The 22845-nt window shown below is 33.9% G+C and overlaps 1 protein-coding gene across 1 annotated transcript; it reads left to right on the top strand.

The window, feature by feature from the left end:
* Positions 1-5379: 5379 nt before the first annotated feature.
* On the top strand, positions 5380-6344 carry LOC118879420 (uncharacterized). Its single transcript, XM_070999081.1, has 2 exons — positions 5380-6129; positions 6185-6344. The coding sequence occupies exons 1-2, from the start codon at positions 5464-5466 to the stop codon at positions 6194-6196; spliced, it is 678 nt and encodes a 225-aa protein (XP_070855182.1). The 5' UTR covers positions 5380-5463; the 3' UTR covers positions 6197-6344.
* Positions 6345-22845: the final 16501 nt, after the last annotated feature.

Here is a 22845-nt window from a genome sequence, read left to right on the forward strand (position 1 = left end):
CTCTGGATGCCGCCGTCTTTGCCGTAGCTTTTATCTCCGTCTTTGCCGTTACTTCCGTCGCCGCCTTCTTTCTGGAAAATTCCGCCACCGTCTTCGAAAATTTCGTCGCTGCTGTCATTGCCCTTACTTTTGTCGCCATCTTCATCATCTTTTTGTTTCGCCATTTCACCAACTTTTCCACGAACTTCCTTTGGTACTTTATTTAACCGCAAGATCAATTCCTTTTTCGTTCCGGTTGTTGATAGCTTCAACACACTCAACCACCCTTTTAATTGTTCGATCGAAGCATTATTTAATTCCATTTTGATTTTCTTTTGTCTTTACTTTAATTAATTGGCTCGTGATCGGCCCACTTCTGATTTTGTAGGGGTATAACGTATTCCCCTGAAGTTAAACACCAACGCAGATATATACTTCTAGTCTTTTCTTTTATTTGATAATTTGGTATGTTCAGGATCACGGTCGGCGTTCAACTGCCCTCGCTCTCAACTCACGATCCGCATCAACCCCCGATTCATTGAGAGAGTGTGAGAGCGATGAGATTGAGAGAGAGAGTTAGAGAACCGTGAGCGGCATCGTACAACAACAACAACTTATTCTTAGAACTAACATGAATGATCTAGAAGGAATACAATAACATACACATACATACATACTACGACGTGGCAATCCTGCTACAAAACGGTCATATTTTTTACTTCCTTTAAAGTTATATATTCTAATGCAGATAACAACATAATCATTCTACAAGCCCATAAAGGTATGCCATATCGAAATCCGAGTACATTTGACCAAGTTATGGGCTTTTAAAGATGGAAAGAAGGCCCATTTCAGTAAACCTTCGCAAAATTAAAATCAATGACATAAAAACGGTCATATTTTTTACTTCCTTTAAAGTTATATATTTTAATCACTCCACAAGCCCATAAAGGTATGCCATATCGAAATCCGAGTTCATTTGACCAAGTTATGGGCTTTTAAAGGTGGAAAGAAGGCCCATTTCAGTAAACCCTCGCAAAATTAAAATCAATGAAATGAAAAGCGGTCATATTTTTTACTACCTTTAAAGTTATATATTTTAATGCAGATAACAATATAATCATTCCACAAGCCCATAAAGGTATACCATATCGAAATCCGAGTTCATTTGACCAAGTTATGGGCTTTTAAAGGTGGAAAGAAGGCCCATTTCAGTAAACCCTCGCAAAATTAAAATCAATGAAATGAAAAGCGGTCATATTTTTTACTACCTTTAAAGTTATATATTTTAATGCAGATAACAACATAATCATTCCACAAGCCCATAAAGGTATACCATATCGAAATCCGAGTTCATTTGACCAAGTTATGGGCTTTTAAAGATGGAAAGAAGGCCCATTTCTGTAAACCTTCGCAAAATAAAAATCAATGACATAAAAACTGTCATATTTTTTTCTACCTTTAAAGTTATATATTTTAATGCAGATAACAACATAATCATTCCACAAGCCCATAAAGGTATACCATATCGAAATCCGAGTTCATTTGACCAAGTTATGGGCTTTCAAAGATGGAAAGAAGGCCCATTTCAGTAAACCTTCGCAAAATTAAAATCAATTACATAAAAACGGTCATTTTTTTTACTTCCTTTAAAGTTATATATTTTAATGCAGATAACAACATAATCATTCCACAAGCCCATAAAGGTATGCCATATCGAAATCCGAGTTCATTTGACCAAGCTATGGGCTTTTAAAGATGGAAAGAAGGCCCATTTCAGTAAACCTTCGCAAAATTAAAATCAATGACATAAAAACGATCAAATTTTTTACTACCTTTAAGTTAAATATTTGTATGCAGATAACAACAAAATCATCAAACAAGCCCATAAAGGTATGCCATATCGAAATCCGAGTTCATTTGACCAAGTTATGGGCTTTTAAAGATGGAAAGAAGTCCCATTTCAGTAAACCTTCACAAAATTAAAATCAATGACATAAAAACGGTCATATTTTTCACTACCTTTAAAGTTATATATTTTAATGCAGATAACAACATAATCATTCTACAAGCCCATAAAGGTATGCCATACCGAAATCCGAGTTTATTTGACCAAGCTATGGGCCTTTAAAGATGGAAAGAAGGCCCACTTCAGTAAAACTTCGCTAAATTAAAATCAATGACATAAAAACGATCACATTTTTTACTACCTTTAAGTTAAATATTTGTATGCAGATAACAACAAAATCATCCAACAAGCCCATAAAGGTATGCCATATCGAAATCCGAGTTCATTTGACCAAGTTATGGGCTTTTAAAGATGGAAAGAAGTCCCATTTCAGTAAACCTTCACAAAATTAAAATCAATGACATAAAAACGGTCATATTTTTCACTACCTTTAAAGTTATATATTTTAATGCAGATAACAACATAATCATTCTACAAGCCCATAAAGGTATGCCATATCGAAATCCGAGTTCATTTGACCAAGCTATGGGCTTTTGAAGATGGAAAGAAGGCCCATTTCAGTAAACCTTTGCGAAATTAAAATCAATGACATAAAAACGGTCATATTTTTTACTTCCTTTAAAGTTATATATTCTAATGCAGATAACAACATAATCATTCTACAAGCCCATAAAGGTATGCCATATCGAAATCCGAGTTTATTTGACCAAGTTATGGGCTTTTAAAAATGGAAACCTTCAGTAAACCTTCGCAAAATTAAAATCAATGACATAAAAAGCGGTCGTATTTTTTACTACCTTTAAAGGTATATATTTTAATGCAGATAACAACATAATCATTCCACAAGTCCATAAAGGTATGCCATATCGAAATCCGAGTTCATTTGACCAAGTTATGGGCTTTTAAAGATGGAAACCTTCAGTAAACCTTCGCAAAATTAAAATCAATGACATAAAAAGCGGTCGTATTTTTTACTACCTTTAAAGTTATATATTTTAATGCAGATAACAACATAATCATTCCACAAGCCCATAAAGGTATGCCATATCGAAATCCGAGTTCATTTGACCAAGTTATGGGCTTTTAAAGATGGAAAGAAGGCCCATTTCAGTAGACCTTCGCAAAATTAAAATCAATGACATAAAAAGCGGTCATATTTTTTACTACCTTTAAGGTTATATATTTTAATGCAGATAACAACATAATCATTCCACAAGCCCATAAGGGTATACCATATCGAAATCCGAGTTCATTTGACCAAGTTATGGGCTTTTAAAGATGGAAAGAAGGCCCATTTCAGTAAACCTTCGCAAAATTAAAATCAATGACATAAAAACGGTCATATTTTTCACTACCTTTAAAGTTATATATTTTAATGCAGATAACAACATAATCATTCCACAAGCCCATAAAGGAATGCCAAATCGAAATCCGAGTTCATTTGACCAAGTTATGGGCTTTTAAAGATGGAAAGAAGGCCCATTTCAGTAAACCTTTGCGAAATTAAAATCAATGACATAAAAAACGGTCATATTTTTTACTTTCTTTAACGTTGTATATTTTAATGCAGATAACAACATAATCATTCCACAAGCCCATAAAGGTATGCCATATCGAAATCCGAGTTCATTTGACCAAGTTATGGGCTTTTAAAGATGAAAAGAAGGCCCATTTCAGCAAACCTTCGCAAATTTAAAATCAATGACATAAAAACGATCAAGTTTTTTACTACCTTTAAGTTAAATATTTTTATGCAGATAACAACAAAATCATCCAACAAGCCCATAAAGGTATGCCATATCGAAATCCGAGTTCATTTGACCAAGTTATGGGCTTTTAAAGATGGAAACCTTCAGTAAACCTTCGCAAAATTAAAATCAATGACATAAAAAGCGGTCATATTTTTTACTTTCTTTAAAGTTATATATTATAATGCAGATAACAACATAATCATTCCACAAGCCCATAAAGGTATGCCATATCGAAATCCGAGTTAATTTGACCAAGTTATGGGCTTTTAAAGATGGAAAGAAGGCCCATTTCAGCAAATCTTCGCAAAATTAAAATCAATGACATAAAAACGATCAAGTTTTTTACTACCTTTAAGTTAAATATTTTTATGCAGATAACAACAAAATCATCCAACAAGCCCATAAAGGTATGCCATATCGAAATTCGAGTTCATTTGACCAAGTTATGGGCTTTTAAAGATGGAAAGAAGTCCCATTTCAGTAAACCTTCACAAAATTAAAATCAATGACATAAAAACGGTCATATTTTTTACTACCTTTAACGTTATATATTTTAATGCAGATAACAACATAATCATTCCACAAGCCCATAAAGGTATGCCATATCGAAATCCAAGTTCATTTGACCAAGTTATGGGCTTTTAAAGATGGAAAGAAGGCCCATTTCAGTAAAATTTTGCGAAATTAAAATCAATGACATAAAAACGGTCATATTTTGTACTTTCTTTAAAGTTATATATTTTGTAGTAGGACATATACTGACATGGCCCACTGTACGACATATGATGTAATATATTAATACGACACCCACTGTACTATAGAATAAGCGGGAAACCTAGTTTAAGTTAACTGTAAACGTTATGTTGTCATCCCTTTCTACCAAGTACTGCAGCATAGGAGATCGCAGATACGTATACCTGCCTCGCTCACACGGATGAGCGAGAAGTAGGAAGAGGGAGAATCGTTGCGACACTCTGTGTTATACGTTCGAAGGAAGCGGTTGTGAAATTAAGAAATAAAGAGTTAAAACTAAAGCTATCGCCGGAGTACATTTATTGCCTATTACAATATCAGAAGTGGTTCTTACTCAAAATGCCTGACATAGATTTAAATCAATTCACGGTCGTTCAGTTAAAAAACTGGCTAAATGTGCTCGGGCTGCAAACCTCAGGCTCGAAAGCAGAATTGATGGCGCGTCTGCAGACCCTATCATCAGAAGCACGTGGTGATCCACCAAATGGAGCCTCATTCAACAGCCAGCAGCCGCTAGAAACCGAATTAGAGGGAGCCGCATCATTGCCGCTGCAACAACATTTGGAAGGCGCACAGGAAGCTCTGTTCGACTCTGGTACGATGACGTCACAGGCAGTGGACGATATACGCACGGAGAACGTTTCTCTGGTAGATGTCGAAAGGGTGAAGCTGCAGAAAATTCTCGACGAAATCGCCGCAAACAAGGCCATATTGCAACAGCTTCAGGCGGAGATCGCTGACGTCACCAGGGACAAGCCAAATCGTGCTCAGGAAGTCCATGACGTCATCGAATGCAACATCGAAACTTCTGGCAACCCTAACAGTTTCGCTTGCATTGACGCTGTTAACGCTAACAGCCCCAGGGTTAACAGCGCCAGGGATAACTTTGATATCGATAATTCTAGTGTTGGAAAGCACGCCACAGACAGTGCTGATCAATGCCAGTTTGCAAATGTAAACAAATTGTTACAATCTCCCGCAACAACACTCGCATTGGCAAAGGAAGTAACGATGGACTACGACGGCAACTCGTGTGCCCGTAACTGGGTCACACAGCTGCAAAACATTGCGCAGGTGTACAACTTGGACTCGTTTGATGTGCGCATGCTTCTTATTGCCAAACTAAAAGGAAAAGCCCAAGTTTGGCTGCACGCAAACGCAACACGCATTTTGGAGCCAACCGACCACCTTTGTGAGCAGCTGATCCTAGCATTTGCAACTAAGATGTCAAAGGGGGAGCTGAGGAACGCGTTCCAAAATCGTCAGTGGCGTTCAGGAGAAAGGTTCGCTTCTTATTTCGAGGAGAAAGTTATGCTGGCCAACGATATAAACATCGACAAGGAGGAGCTCCTCGAAAACATCATCGAAGGAATTCCAGCACCAGGGCTACGCGACCAAGCTCGCATACAATGTTTCGCCGAACCTGGGCAGATTTTGAAAGCCTTCTCTGCAATCCGTTTACCTGAACGAAAGCAGGAGGTCAATTCTTCGCAGCGCTCTTCCGGAAAGATTGCAGACACAAAGGACTTCCGTTGCGCCAATTGCAACTCAAAGGGCCACTACGCCAAGGACTGTCAGAAACCGAAACGAGAGCCCGGATCATGCTACGCATGTGGCAAATTTGGACACTTTGTGGGTCAGTGCCCTGAGCGTAAAAGCGCAAATGCAAATAAATACGTAAGATTTATACAAATATTTTTTTACAACAGTCCTAAAACCCCATTAATTGCAGCATGCCTCATAGACACTGGCAGCCCAATATCATTCGCCAAAACAGCTGTTATTTCCTCTAAAATTAAGATGGAGTTCGTCTCTGAAAACTACTTTGGGCTGAATAAAAGCCAACTGAAAATTTATGGAAGAATACTTTGTTACATAATTAAAAATCGATTGAAATGTTATTTTTACCTTTATATTGTGCCCAATGAGTCTATGAGCCATGAGGTTGTTCTTGGGAGGAATTTTATGGATGCTTGCGATTTAGAATTAGATTTAAGCGCCTTAAAAATGATCACAATTGAGCCTACGAATGCCGATTGTAATGAAAGAGTATGCAATGCCTGGGAATTCAAATTAAAGCATAATTTAGATGCTAGCAAGGAGCCGGAAAGTGCTATCGAAATTCTGAAGGAAACAGTTAGTGATACAGTTAGAGAAACAGTTAGTGAAACAGTTAGTGATATAGTTAGGGAAACAGTTAGTGACACAGTTAGTGATACAGTTAGCAAACCAATTAATGATAAAGTTAAAGAAACAGTAAAAGATACAGTTAGAAAAACAATTAGTAATACAATTAGTAATTCAATAATTGATTCATTTAGCGAAGAAGTTGATGATACAGTTATACAAAAAAGTGGTAGTACAGGTACTGAAACAGTTAGTTTTAGAGATTGTGGAGCAATAAGAGTTTCGATCAGGAATAAAGACGACCCTATAGTCAGTAAGGCAACCGGTCCGTCCATCGACGAAGTTAGTGAGGGCGGTATAGTCAATAACAAAAATGAAAGCAATATGTCTAAAACGATTCGTGAAATGCTTAGCATAAACTATATGGATGACGAAGACACTGATTACATATGGGGTACAATTGATAATCAAGATCTTCTACCTCAATTAAAGAAGATAATTAGGGTAGAGAAACCAAAGGAACCGTTTATTAAAAGTGAGATAAAACTTAATTTAGAAAGCTCGAAACCGTTTAGCTGTGCTCCGCGGCGGCTTGCCTACGCGGAAAAAGAAAAACTGCAAAAACTTTTGGACGATTATTTAGAGAACGGGATCATTCAGCCAAGCCAGTCTGAATTTGCTTCTCCCATAGTTTTAGTGAAGAAAAAAACCGGGGACATACGACTTTGCATAGATTTTAGAAAACTCAACAGGGTTTTAATTAAAGACAATCACCCTATACCGCTTATCGATGACCTGTTAGACAAGTTAGCTAGTAAAAAAGTATTTTCAAAACTTGATCTAAAAAACGGTTACTTTCACGTTTTTGTCAATAAAGAATCAATTAAGTATACTTCTTTTGTAACACCGTTAGGCCAATTTGAATTTCTTAGAATGCCAATGGGACTGAAAACGGCTTCAGCAGTTTTTCAAAGATTTATAAATAAAATCTTCGATGATCTTATTAGAAAGGATCAAGTAATTGTGTACATGGACGACATTATGATCGCTAGCAAAGATGTTAATGAACATTTTCAGATTTTAAAGGAGGTGTTTCACAGATTAGCAAAGAATAAGTTGGAGCTACGTATGGATAAATGTGAGTTCCTGCAACAAAGCATTAAATATTTGGGTTTCATTATAAACGGCGAGGGCATCAGAGCTGATGATAAAGGAATAGAGGCAATTCAAAATTTTCCGATACCAGACAAAACGCAACATGTCCAAAGTTTTTTGGGCTTATGTTCTTATTTCCGTAGATTCATTAAAGATTTTTCGACTCTAGCCAAACCTTTATATGATCTCTTGAGAAAAGACGAGAAATTCCATTTTGGAGAAAAGGAAATGAGCTGCTTTATGATGCTTAAAAATAAGTTAGTTGAAGCGCCAGTGCTAGCCTTATATAACCACAAAGACGAAGTAGAGCTACATTGCGATGCCAGCGCTCTTGGTTTCGGAGCCGTACTACTCCAAAAGAAAGAAGATGGAAAATTGCACCCCATTTTTTATTTTTCCAAACGCACCAGCATTGCTGAATCGAAATACCATAGTTTTGAGCTTGAAACCATGGCCATTATTCACGCATTGCGTAGATTTAGGATATATTTATTTGGTAGGCATTTCAAGATTATAACTGACTGTAACTCTCTAACGTTAACACTTAATAAAATCGAGCTGAATCCGCGTATAGCTAGATGGGCATTAGAGCTGCAAAATTATGACTACGATCTAATACATAGGGAAGGAAACAGAATGCAACACGTTGACGCCCTTAGCAGGTGCACGAACATTTTAATAGTAGAAACAAATTCATTCGAAGACAATCTGGTTATTTGCCAAGCCAAGGACCCAAAAGTTCAGAAGATAAAGAAACAGTTAGAGGAACAGGAGCATAAATTGTTCGAAATGAGAAACGGAATAGTCTATAGAAAAAGTAACGATGAAAGATTGTTATTTTATGTGCCTATTGATATGGAAGAGCATATACTCTTCAAATACCACAATGAAATCGGTCACATAGGGAGAGACAAAATGTTAGATGTTATTGCAAAAAGTTATTGGTTTCCAAACGCCAAGGAGAAGTGTATGAGCCATATAAATAACTGCCTAAAATGTGTAGCATTTTCCCCTAATACAGGTAAAGAAGGATTTTTACATTCAATTCCAAAAGGTAGTAAGCCCTTTGAACTTATCCACATTGACCATTATGGTCCAGTTGATTCAGGAAGATCAAAGAAACATATATTTGTCGTCGTTGACGGTTTTACTAAGTTTGTACGTTTATATACCACAAAGACAACAAATACCCGGGAAGTTATCATAGCACTCAAGGATTATTTTAGAGCATACAGCAAGCCCAAGTGCATTATTTCAGATAGAGGTAGCTGTTTCACTTCCAAAGAATTTGACGATTTTATGTTAGAGTTCGATATTAAGCATATGAAAATAGCAACAGGATCACCTCAAGCAAACGGCCAGGTAGAAAGAATAAACAGAAGTCTTGGGCCAATGATAGCCAAACTGGTAGAGCCAGAGAAAGGTATATACTGGGACTTAGTTATAGATAAAGTAGAGCATGTGTTTAATAACACCCAACATCGTAGTATTAAACAAAGTCCAAGCAAAATGTTATTCGGTTTAGAGCAAAGAGGAAAAGTAGTAGACGAATTAAAAGAAAAGCTTGAAGAATTAGATAATGCACCAGAAGACAGAGACCTGGAAAACGTTAGAATCATAGCAGGAAAATGTCAAGAAAAAGCACAAGCATACAACAAACTGCAATATGATAAGAAAGCTAAAAAACCGTCACAATATAAAAAAGGAGATTACGTTATGGTGAAGAATTTCGATAGCACAACTGGCGTCTCTAGAAAGTTAATTCCGAAGAACAAGTGCCCGTATGTAATTTCAAAAGTACTAAGAAATGACAGATTTTTGTTAAAAGATGTTGAAGGATTCCAGGTATCACGCAACCCTTATCAAGGTGTATGGAGCATAAATAATATTAAGCATTGGGTAGGTTCCAAAAAGAAATGAAAAAAAAAACAGAAATAAAATATGTATAAAAATAATTATCACTACTTATAAGGTAAATTAATAAGAACTGCAACACATTTTGTAAATAAATAAACTTTAATTGATGTTCACGGTGATCAGGGGATCATACAGTCAGGATGGCCGAGTTGTAGTAGGACATATACTGACATGGCCCACTGTACGACATATGATGTAATATATTAATACGACACCCACTGTACTATAGAATAAGCGGGAAACCTAGTTTAAGTTAACTGTAAACGTTATGTTGTCATCCCTTTCTACCAAGTACTGCAGCATAGGAGATCGCAGATACGTTGTGAAATTAAGAAATGAAGAGTTAAAACTAAAGCTATCGCCATAGTAAATTTATTGCCTATTACAATTTTAATGCAGATAACAACATTATTATTCCACAAGCCCATAAAGGTATGCCATATCGAAATCCGAGTTCATTTGACCAAGTTATGGGCTTTTAAAGAAGGCCCATTTCAGTAAACCTTTGCGAAATTAAAATCAATGACATAAAAACGGTCATATTTTTTACTTCCTTTAAAGTTATATATTCTAATGCAGATAACAACATAATCATTCTACAAGCCCATAAAGGTATGCCATATCGAAATCCGAGTTTATTTGGCCAAGTTATGGGCTTTTAAAGATGGAAACCTTCAGTAAACCTTCGCAAAATTAAAATCAATGACATAAAAAGCGGTCGTATTTTTTACTACCTTTAAAGTTATATATTTTAATGCAGATAACAACATAATCATTCCACAAGCCCATAAAGGTATGCCATATCGAAATCCGAGTTCATTTGACCAAGTTATGGGCTTTTAAAGATGGAAAGAAGGCCCATTTCAGTAGACCTTCGCAAAATTAAAATCAATGACATAAAAAGCGGTCATATTTTTTACTACCTTTAAGGTTATATATTTTAATGCAGATAACAACATAATCATTCCACAAGCCCATAAGGGTATACCATATCGAAATCCGAGTTCATTTGACCAAGTTATGGGCTTTTAAAGATGGAAAGAAGGCCCATTTCAGTAAACCTTCGCAAAATTCAAATCAATGACATAAAAACGGTCATTTTTTTTACTTCCTTTAAAGTTATATATTTTAATGCAGATAACAACATAATCATTCCACAAGCCCATAAAGGTATGCCATATCGAAATCCGAGTTCGTTTGACCAAGTTATGGGCTTTTAAAGATGGAAAGAAGGCCCATTTCAGTAAACCTTCGCAAAATTAAAATCAATGACATAAAAACGATCAAATTTTTTACTACCTTTAAGTTAAATATTTTTATGCAGATAACAAAAAATCATCCAACAAGTCTATAAAGGTATGCCATATCGAAATCCGAGTTTATTTGACCAAGTTATGGGCTTTTAAAGATGGAAAGAAGTCCCATTTCAGTAAACCTTCACAAAATTAAAGTCAATGACATAAAAACGGTCATATTTTTCACTACCTTTAAAGTTATATATTTTAATGCAGATAACAACATAATCATTCCACAAGCCCATAAAGGTATGCCATATCGAAATCCGAGTTCATTTGACCAAGTTATGGGCTTTTAAAGATGGAAAGAAGGCCCATTTCAGTAAACCTTTGCGAAATTAAAATCAATGACAGAAAAAACGGTCATATTTTTTACTTTCTTTAACGTTGTATTTTTTAATGCAGATAACAACATAATCATTCCACAAGCCCATAAAGGTATGCCATATCGAAATCCGAGTTCATTTGACCAAGTTATGGGCTTTTAAAGATGAAAAGAAGGCCCATTTCAGCAAACCTTCGCAAAATTAAAATCAATGACATAAAAACGATCAAGTTTTTTACTACCTTTAAGTTAAATATTTTTATGCAGATAACAACAAAATCATCCAACAAGCCCATAAAGGTATGCCATATCGAAATCCGAGTTCATTTGACCAAGTTATGGGCTTTTAAAGATGGAAACCTTCAGTAAACCTTCGCAAAATTAAAATCAATGACATAAAAAGCGGTCATATTTTTTACTTTCTTTAAAGTTATATATTTTAATGCAGATAACAACATAATCATTCCACAAGCCCATAAAGGTATGCCATATCGAAATCCGAGTTCATTTGACCAAGTTATGGGCTTTTAAAGATGGAAAGAAGGCCCATTTCAGTAAACCTTCCCAAAATTAAAATCAATGACATAAAAACGGTCATATTTTTTACTACCTTTAAAGTTATATATTTTAATGCAGATAACAACATAATCATTCCACAAGCCCATAAAGGTATGCCATATCGAAATCCGAGTTCATTTGGCCAAGTTATGGGCTTTTAAAGATGGAAACCTTCAGTAAACCTTCGCAAAATTAAAATCAATGACATAAAAAGCGGTCACATTTATTACTACCTTTACAGTTATATATTTTAATGCAGATAACAACATAATCATTCCACAAGCCCATAAAGGTATGCCATATCGAAATCCGAGTTCATTTGACTAAGTTATGGGCTTTTAAAGATGGAAACCTTCAGTAAACCTTCGCAAAATTAAAATCAATGACATGAAAAGCGGTCACATTTATTACTACCTTTACAGTTATATATTTTAATGCAGATAACAACATAATCATTCCACAAGCCCATAAAGGTATACCATATCGAAATCCGAGTTCATTTGACCAAGTTATGGGCTTTTAAAGATGGAAACCTTCAGTAAACCTTCGCAAAATTAAAATCAATGACATAAAAAGCGGTCACATTTATTGCTACCTTTACAGTTATATATTTTAATGCAGATAACAACATAATCATTCCACAAGCCCATAAAGGTATGCCATATCGAAATCCGAGTTCATTTGACCAAGTTATGGGCTTTTAAAGATGGAAAGAAGGCCCATTTCAGCAAACCTTCGCAAAATTAAAATCAATGACATAAAAACGATCAAGTTTTTTACTACCTTTAAGTTAAATATTTTTATGCAGATAACAACAAAATCATCCATCAAGCCCATAAAGGTATGCAATATCGAAATTCGAGTTCATTTGACCAAGTTATGGGCTTTTAAAGATGGAAAGAAGTCCCATTTCAGTAAACCTTCCCAAAATTAAAATCAATGACATCAAAACGGTCATATTTTGTACTAACTTTAAAGTTATATATTTTAATGCAGATAACAACATAATCATTCCACAAGCCCATAAAGGTATGCCATATCGAAATCCGAGTTCATTTGACCAAGTTATGGGCTTTTAAAGATGGAAAGAAGGCCCATTTCAGTAAAATTTTGCGAAATTAAAATCAATGACATAAAAACGGTCATGTTTTTTACTTTCTTTAAAGTTATATATTTTAATGCAGATAACAACATTATTATTCCACAAGCCCATAAAGGTATGCCATATCGAAATCCGAGTTCATTTGACCAAGTTATGGGCTTTTAAAGATGGAAAGAAGGCCCATTTCAGAAAACCTTCGCAAAATTAAAATCAATGACATAAAAACGGTCATATTTTTTACTACCTTTAAAGCTATATATTTTAATGCAGATAACAACATTATTATTCCACAAGCCCATAAAGGTATGCCATATCGAAATCCGAGTTCATTTGACCAAGTTATGGGCTTTTAAAGATGGAAAGAAGGCCCATTTCAGAAAACCTTCGCAAAATTAAAATCAATGACATAAAAACGGTCATATTTTTTACTACCTTTAAAGCTATATATTTTAATGCAGATAACAACATAATCATTCCACAAGCCCATAAAGGTATGCCATATCGAAATCCGAGTTCATTTGACTAAGTTATGGGCTTTTAAAGATGGAAACCTTCAGTAAACCTTCGCAAAATTAAAATCAATGACATAAAAAGCGGTCACATTTATTACTACCTTTACAGTTATATATTTTAATGCAGATAACAACATAATCATTCCACAAGCCCATAAAGGTATATCGAAATCCGAGTTCATTTGACCAAGTTATGGGCTTTTAAAGATGGAAACCTTCAGTAAACCTTCGCAAAATTAAAATCAATGACATAAAAAGCGGTCACATTTATTACTACCTTTACAGTTATATATTTTAATGCAGATAACAACATAATCATTCCACAAGCCCATAAAGGTATGCCATATCGAAATCCGAGTTCATTTGACCAAGTTATGGGCTTTTAAAGATGGAAACCTTCAGTAAACCTTCGCAAAATTAAAATCAATGACATAAAAAGCGGTCACATTTATTACTACCTTTACAGTTATATATTTTAATGCAGAAAACAACATAATCATTCCACAAGCCCATAAAGGTATACCATATCGAAATCCGAGTTTATTTGACCAAGTTATGGGCTTTTAAAGATGGAAAGAAGGCCCATTTCAGTAAACCTTCGCAAAATTAAAATCAATGACATCAAAACGGTCATATTTTGTACTAACTTTAAAGTTATATATTTTAATGCAGATAACAACATAATCATTCCACAAGCCCATAAAGGTATGCCATATCGAAATCCGAGTTCATTTGACCAAGTTATGGGCTTTTAAAGATGGAAAGAAGGCCCATTTCAGTAAAACTTCCCAAAATTAAAATCAATGACATAAAAACGGTCATATTTTTTACTACCTTTAAAGTTATATATTTTAATGCAGATAACAACATAATCATTCCACAAGCCCATAAAGGTATGCCATATCGAAATCCGAGTTCATTTGACCAAGTTATGGGCTTTTAAAGATGGAAAGAAGGCCCATTTCAGTAAACCCTCGCAAAATTAAAATCAATGACATAAAAAGCTGTCATATTTTTTACTACCTTTAAAGTTATATATTTTAATGCAGATAACAACAAAATCATCCAACAAGCCCCATATCGAAATCCGAGTTCATTTGACCAAGTTATGGGCTTTTAAAGATGGAAACCTTCAGTAAACCTTCGCAAAATTAAAATCAATGACATAAAAAGCGGTCACATTTATTACTACCTTTACAGTTATATATTTTAATGCAGATAACAACATAATCATTCCACAAGCCCATAAAGGTATACCATATCGAAATCCGAGTTCATTTGACCAAGTTATGGGCTTTTAAAGATGGAAAGAAGGCCCATTTCAGTAAATCTTCGCAAAATTAAAATCAATGACATCAAAACGGTCATATTTTTTACTACCTTTAAAGTTATATATTTTATTGCAGATAACAAAAAAATCATCCAACAAGCCCATAAAGGTATGCCATATCGAAATCCGAGTTCATTTGACCAAGTTATGGGCTTTTAAAGATGGAAAGAAGGCCCATTTCAGTAAATCTTCGCAAAATTAAAATCAATGACATCAAAACGGTCATATTTTTTACTACCTTTAAAGTTATATATTTTATTGCAGATAACAACAAAATCATCCAACAAGCCCATAAAGGTATGCCATATCGAAATCCGAGTTCATTTGACCAAGTTATGGGCTTTTAAAGATGGAAAGAAGGCCCATTTCAGTAAATCTTCGCAAAATTAAAATCAATGACATCAAAACGGTCATATTTTTTACTACCTTTAAAGTTATATATTTTATTGCAGATAACAACAAAATCATCCAACAAGCCCATAAAGGTATGCCATATCAAAATCCGAGTTCATTTGACCAAGTTATGGGCTTTTAAAGATGGAAAGAAGGCCCATTTCAGTAAATCTTCGCAAAATTAAAATCAATGACATCAAAACGGTCATATTTTTTACTACCTTTAAAGTTATATATTTTATTGCAGATAACAACAAAATCATCCAACAAGCCCATAAAGGTATGCCATATCGAAATCCGAGTTTATTTGACCAAGTTATGGGCTTTTAAAGATGGAAAGAAGGCCCATTTCAGTAAATCTTCGCAAAATTAAAATCAATGACATCAAAACGGTCATATTTTTTACTACCTTTAAGGTTATATATTTTATTGCAGATAACAACAAAATTATCCAACAAGCCCATAAAGGTATGCCATATCGAAATCCGAGTTCATTTGACCAAGTTATGGGCTTTTAAAGATGAAAAGAAGGCCCATTTCAGCAAACCTTCGCAAAATTAAAATCAATGACATAAAAACGATCAAGTTTTTTACTACCTTTAAAGTTATATATTTTATTGCAGATAACAACAAAATCATCCAACAAGCCCATAAAGGTATGCCATATCGAAATCCGAGTTCATTTGACCAAGTTATGGGCTTTTAAAGATGGAAAGAAGGCCCATTTCAGTAAATCTTCGCAAAATTAAAATCAATGACATCAAAACGGTCATATTTTTTACTACCTTTAAAGTTATATATTTTATTGCAGATAACAACAAAATCATCCAACAAGCCCATAAAGGTATGCCATATCAAAATCCGAGTTCATTTGACCAAGTTATGGGCTTTTAAAGATGGAAAGAAGGCCCATTTCAGTAAATCTTCGCAAAATTAAAATCAATGACATCAAAACGGTCATATTTTTTACTACCTTTAAAGTTATATATTTTATTGCAGATAACAACAAAATCATCCAACAAGCCCATAAAGGTATGCCATATCGAAATCCGAGTTTATTTGACCAAGTTATGGGCTTTTAAAGATGGAAAGAAGGCCCATTTCAGTAAATCTTCGCAAAATTAAAATCAATGACATCAAAACGGTCATATTTTTTACTACCTTTAAGGTTATATATTTTATTGCAGATAACAACAAAATTATCCAACAAGCCCATAAAGGTATGCCATATCGAAATCCGAGTTCATTTGACCAAGTTATGGGCTTTTAAAGATGAAAAGAAGGCCCATTTCAGCAAACCTTCGCAAAATTAAAATCAATGACATAAAAACGATCAAGTTTTTTACTACCTTTAAGTTAAATATTTTTATGCAGATAACAACAAAATCATCCAACAAGTCTATAAAGGTATGCCATATCGAAATCCGAGTTCATTTGACCAAGTTATGGGCTTTTAAAGATGGAAAGAAGTCCCATTTCAGTAAACCTTCACAAAATTAAAATCAATGACATAAAAACGGTCATATTTTTCACTACCTTTAAAGTTATATATTTTAATGCAGATAACAACATAATCATTCCACAAGCCCATAAAGGTATGCCATATCGAAATCCGAGTTCATTTGACCAAGTTATGGGCTTTTAAAGATGGAAAGAAGGCCCATTTCAGTAAACCTTTGCGACATAAAAAACGGTCATATTTTTTACTTTCTTTAACGTTATATATTTTAATGCAGATAACAACATAATCATTCCACAAGCCCATAAAGGTATGCCATATCGAAATCCGAGTTCATTTGACCAAGTTATGGGCTTTTAAAGATGAAAAGAAGGCCCATTTCAGCAAACCTTCGCAAAATTAAAATCAATGACATAAAAACGATCAAGTTTTTAACTACCTTTAAGTTAAATATTTTTATGCAGATAACAACAAAATCATCCAACAAGCCCATAAAGGTATGCCATATCAAAATCCGAGTTCATTTGACGAAGTTATGGGCTTTTAAAGATGGAAAGAAGGCCCATTTCAGTAAATCGTCGCAAAATTAAAATCAATGACATCAAAACGGTCATATTTTTTACTACCTTTAAAGTTATATATTTTATTGCAGATAACAACAAAATCATCCAACAAGCCCATAAAGGTATGCCATATCGAAATCCGAGTTCATTTGACCAAGTTATGGGCTTTTAAAGATGGAAAGAAGGCCCATTTCAGTAAATCTTCGCAAAATTAAAATCAATGACATCAAAACGGTCATATTTTTTACTACCTTTAAAGTTATATATTTTATTGCAGATAACAACAAAATTATCCAACAAGCCCTTAAAGGTATGCCATATCGAAATCCGAGTTCATTTGACCAAGTTATGGGCTTTTAAAGATGGAAACCTTCAGTAAACCTTCGCAAAATTAAAATCAATGACATTAAAAGCGGTCACATTTATTACTACCTTTACAGTTATATATTTTAATGCAGATAACAACATAATCATTCCACAAGCCCATAAAGGTATGCCATATCGAAATCCGAGTTCATTTGACCAAGTTATGGGCTTTTAAAGATGGAACCCTTCAGTAAACCTTCGCAAAATTAAAATCAATGACATAAAAAGCGGTCACATTTATTACTACCTTTACAGTTATATATTTTAATGCAGATAACAACATAATCATTCCACAAGCCCATAAAGGTATACCATATCGAAATCCGAGTTCATATGACCAAGTTATGGGCTTTTAAAGATGGAAAGAAGGCCCATTTCAGTAAATCTTCGGAAAATTAAAATCAATGGCATCAAAACGGTCATATTTTGTACTACCTTTAAAGTTATATATTTTGTTGCAGATAACAACAAAATTATCCAACAAGCCCATAAAGGTATGCTATATCGAAATCCGAGTTCATTTGACCAAGCTATGGGCTTTTAAAGATGGAAAGAAGGCCCATTTCAGTAAACCTTCGCAAAATTAAAATCAATGACATCAAAACGGTCATATTTTGTACTACCTTTAAAGTTATATATTTTAATGCAGATAACAACAAAATTATCCAACAAGCCCATAAAGGTATGCTATATCGAAATCCGAGTTCATTTGACCAAGCTATGGGCTTTTAAAGATGGAAAGAAGGCCCATTTCAGTAAACCTTCGCAAAATTAAAATCAATGACATCAAAACGGTCATATTTTGTACTACCTTTAAAGTTATATATTTTAATGCAGATAACAACATAATCATTCCACAAGCCCATAAAGGTATGCCATATCGAAATCCGAGTTCATTTGACCAAGTTATGGGCTTTTAAAGATGGAAAGAAGGCCCATTTCAGTAAAACTTCGCAAAATTAAAATCAATGACATAAAAACGGTCATATTTTTGACTACCTTTAAAGTTATATATTTTAATGCAGATAACAACATAATCATTCCACAAGCCCATAAAGGTGTGCCATATCGAAATCCGAGTTCATTTGACCAAGTTATGGGCTTTTAAAGATGGAAAGAAGGCCCATTTCAGTAAGCCTTCGCAAAATTAAAATCAATGACATCAAAACGGTTATATTTTGTACTACTTTTAAAGTTTTATATTTTAATGCAGATAACAACATAATCATTCCACAAGCCCATAAAGGTATGCCATATCGAAATCCGAGTTCATTTTACCAAGTTATGGGCTTTTAAAGATGGAAAGAAGGCCCATTTCAGTAAAACTTCGCAAAATTAAAATCAATGACATAAAAACGGTCATATTTTTTACTACCTTTAAAGTTATATATTTTAATGCAGATAACAACATAATCATTCCACAAGCCCATAAAGGTATGCCATATCGAAATCCGAGTTCATTTGACCAAGTTATGGGCTTTTAAAGATGGAAAGAAGGCCCATTTCAGTAAACCCTCGCAAAATTAAAATCAATGACATAAAAACGATCAAGTTTTTTACTACCTTTAAGTTAAATATTTATATGCAGATAACAACAAAATCATCCAACAAGCCCATAAAGGTATGCCATATCGAAATCCGAGTTCATTTGACGAAGTTATGGGCTTTTAAAGATGGAAACCTTCAGTAAACCTTCGCAAAATTAAAATCAATGACATAAAAAGCGGTCATATTTTTTACTACCTTTAAATTATATATTTTAATGCAGATAACAACATAATCATTCCACAAGCCCATAAAGGTATGCCATATCGAAATCCGAGTTCATTTGACCAAGTTATGGGCTTTTAAAGATGGAAAGAAGAAGAAAGAAGAAAACAATAAATAATAATAATAATAATAATAAAGAAGGCCCATTTCAGCAAACCTTCGCAAAATTAAAATCAATGACATAAAAACGATCAAGTTTTTTACTACCTTTAAGATAAATATTTTTATGCAGATAACAACAAAATCATCCAACAAGCCCATAAAGGTATGCCATATCGAAATCCGAGTTCATTTGACCAAGTTATGGGCTTTTAAAGATGGAAAGAAGGCCCATTTCAGTAAAATTTTGCGAAATTAAAGTCAATGACATAAAAACGGTCATACTTTTTACTTTCTTTAAAGTTATATATTTTAATGCAGATAACAACATAATTATTCCACAAGCCCATAAAGGTATGCCATATCGAAATCCGAGTTCATTTGACGAAGTTATGGGCTTTTAAAGATGGAAAGAAGGCCCATTTCAGTAAATCGTCGCAAAATTAAAATCAATGACATCAAAACGGTCATATTTTTTACTACCTTTAAAGTTATATATTTTATTGCAGATAACAACAAAATCATCCAACAAGCCCATAAAGGTATGCCATATCGAAATCCGAGTTCATTTGACCAAGTTATGGGCTTTTAAAGATGGAAAGAAGGCCCATTTCAGTAAATCTTCGCAAAATTAGAATCAATGACATCAAAACGGTCATATTTTTTACTACCTTTAAAGTTATATATTTTATTGCAGATAACAACAAAATTATCCAACAAGCCCTTAAAGGTATGCCATATCGAAATCCGAGTTCATTTGACCAAGTTATGGGCTTTTAAAGATGGAAACCTTCAGTAAACCTTCGCAAAATTAAAATCAATGACATTAAAAGCGGTCACATTTATTACTACCTTTACAGTTATATATTTTAATGCAGATAACAACATAATCATTCCACAAGCCCATAAAGGTATGCCATATCGAAATCCGAGTTCATTTGACCAAGTTATGGGCTTTTAAAGATGGAACCCTTCAGTAAACCTTCGCAAAATTAAAATCAATGACATAAAAAGCGGTCACATTTATTACTACCTTTACAGTTATATATTTTAATGCAGATAACAACGTAATCATTCCACAAGCCCATAAAGGTATACCATATCGAAATCCGAGTTCATTTGACCAAGTTATGGGCTTTTAAAGATGGAAAGAAGGCCCATTTCAGTAAATCTTCGGAAAATTAAAATCAATGGCATCAAAACGGTCATATTTTTTACTACCTTTAAAGTTATATATTTTGTTGCAGATAACAACAAAATTATCCAACAAGCCCATAAAGGTATGCTATATCGAAATCCGAGTTCATTTGACCAAGCTATGGGCTTTTAAAGATGGAAAGAAGGCCCATTTCAGTAAACCTTCGCAAAATTAAAATCAATGACATCAAAACGGTCATATTTTGTACTACCTTTAAAGTTATATATTTTAATGCAGATAACAACAAAATTATCCAACAAGCCCATAAAGGTATGCTATATCGAAATCCGAGTTCATTTGACCAAGCTATGGGCTTTTAAAGATGGAAAGAAGGCCCATTTCAGTAAACCTTCGCAAAATTAAAATCAATGACATCAAAACGGTCATATTTTGTACTACCTTTAAAGTTATATATTTTAATGCAGATAACAACATAATCATTCCACAAGCCCATAAAGGTATGCCATATCGAAATCCGAGTTCATTTGACCAAGTTATGGGCTTTTAAAGATGGAAAGAAGGCCCATTTCAGTAAAACTTCGCAAAATTAAAATCAATGACATAAAAACGGTCATATTTTTGACTACCTTTAAAGTTATATATTTTAATGCAGATAACAACATAATCATTCCACAAGCCCATAAAGGTATGCCATATCGAAATCCGAGTTCATTTGACCAAGTTATGGGCTTTTAAAGATGGAAAGAAGGCCCATTTCAGTAAGCCTTCGCAAAATTAAAATCAATGACATCAAAACGGTTATATTTTGTACTACTTTTAAAGTTTTATATTTTAATGCAGATAACAACATAATCATTCCACAAGCCCATAAAGGTATGCCATATCGAAATCCGAGTTCATTTGACCAAGTTATGGGCTTTTAAAGATGGAAAGAAGGCCCATTTCAGTAAAACTTCGCAAAATTAAAATCAATGACATAAAAACGGTCATATTTTTTACTACCTTTAAAGTTATATATTTTAATGCAGATAACAACATAATCATTCCACAAGCCCATAAAGGTATGCCATATCGAAATCCGAGTTCATTTGACCAAGTTATGGGCTTTTAAGGATGGAAAGAAGGCCCATTTCAGTAAACCCTCGCAAAATTAAAATCAATGACATAAAAACGATCAAGTTTTTTACTACCTTTAAGTTAAATATTTTTATGCAGATAACAACAAAATCATCCAACAAGCCCATAAAGGTATGCCATATCGAAATCCGAGTTCATTTGACGAAGTTATGGGCTTTTAAAGATGGAAACCTTCAGTAAACCTTCGCAAAATTAAAATCAATGACATAAAAAGCGGTCATATTTTTTACTACCTTTAAATTATATATTTTAATGCAGATAACAACATAATCATTCCACAAGCCCATAAAGGTATGCCATATCGAAATCCGAGTTCATTTGACCAAGTTATGGGCTTTTAAAGATGGAAAGAAGAAGAAAGAAGAAAACAATAAATAATAATAATAATAATAATAAAGAAGGCCCATTTCAGCAAACCTTCGCAAAATTAAAATCAATGACATAAAAACGATCAAGTTTTTTACTACCTTTAAGATAAATATTTTTATGCAGATAACAACAAAATCATCCAACAAGCCCATAAAGGTATGCCATATCGAAATCCGAGTTCATTTGACCAAGTTATGGGCTTTTAAAGATGGAAAGAAGGCCCATTTCAGTAAAATTTTGCGAAATTAAAGTCAATGACATAAAAACGGTCATACTTTTTACTTTCTTTAAAGTTATATATTTTAATGCAGATAACAACATAATTATTCCACAAGCCCATAAAGGTATGCCATATCGAAATCCGAGTTCATTTGACCAAGTTATGGGCTTTTAAAGATGGAAAGAAGGCCCATTTCAGAAAACCTTCGCAAAATTAAAATCAATGACATAAAAACGGTCATATTTTTTACTACCTTTAAAGCTATATATTTTAATGCAGATAACAACATAATCATTCCACAAGCCCATAAAGGTATGCCATATCGAAATCCGAGTTCATTTGACCAAGTTATGGGCTTTTAAAGATGGAAAGAAGGCCCATTTCAGTAAAACTTCGCAAAATTAAAATCAATGACATAAAAACGGTCATATTTTTTACTACCTTTAAAGTTATATATTTTAATGCAGATAACAACATAATCATTCCACAAGCCCATAAAGGTATGCCATATCGAAATCCGAGTTCATTTGACCAAGT

The sequence above is a fragment of the Drosophila suzukii genome, unplaced genomic scaffold, assembly GCF_043229965.1.
Source record: "Drosophila suzukii unplaced genomic scaffold, CBGP_Dsuzu_IsoJpt1.0 scf_37, whole genome shotgun sequence".
Lineage (NCBI taxonomy): Eukaryota > Metazoa > Arthropoda > Insecta > Diptera > Drosophilidae > Drosophila > Drosophila suzukii.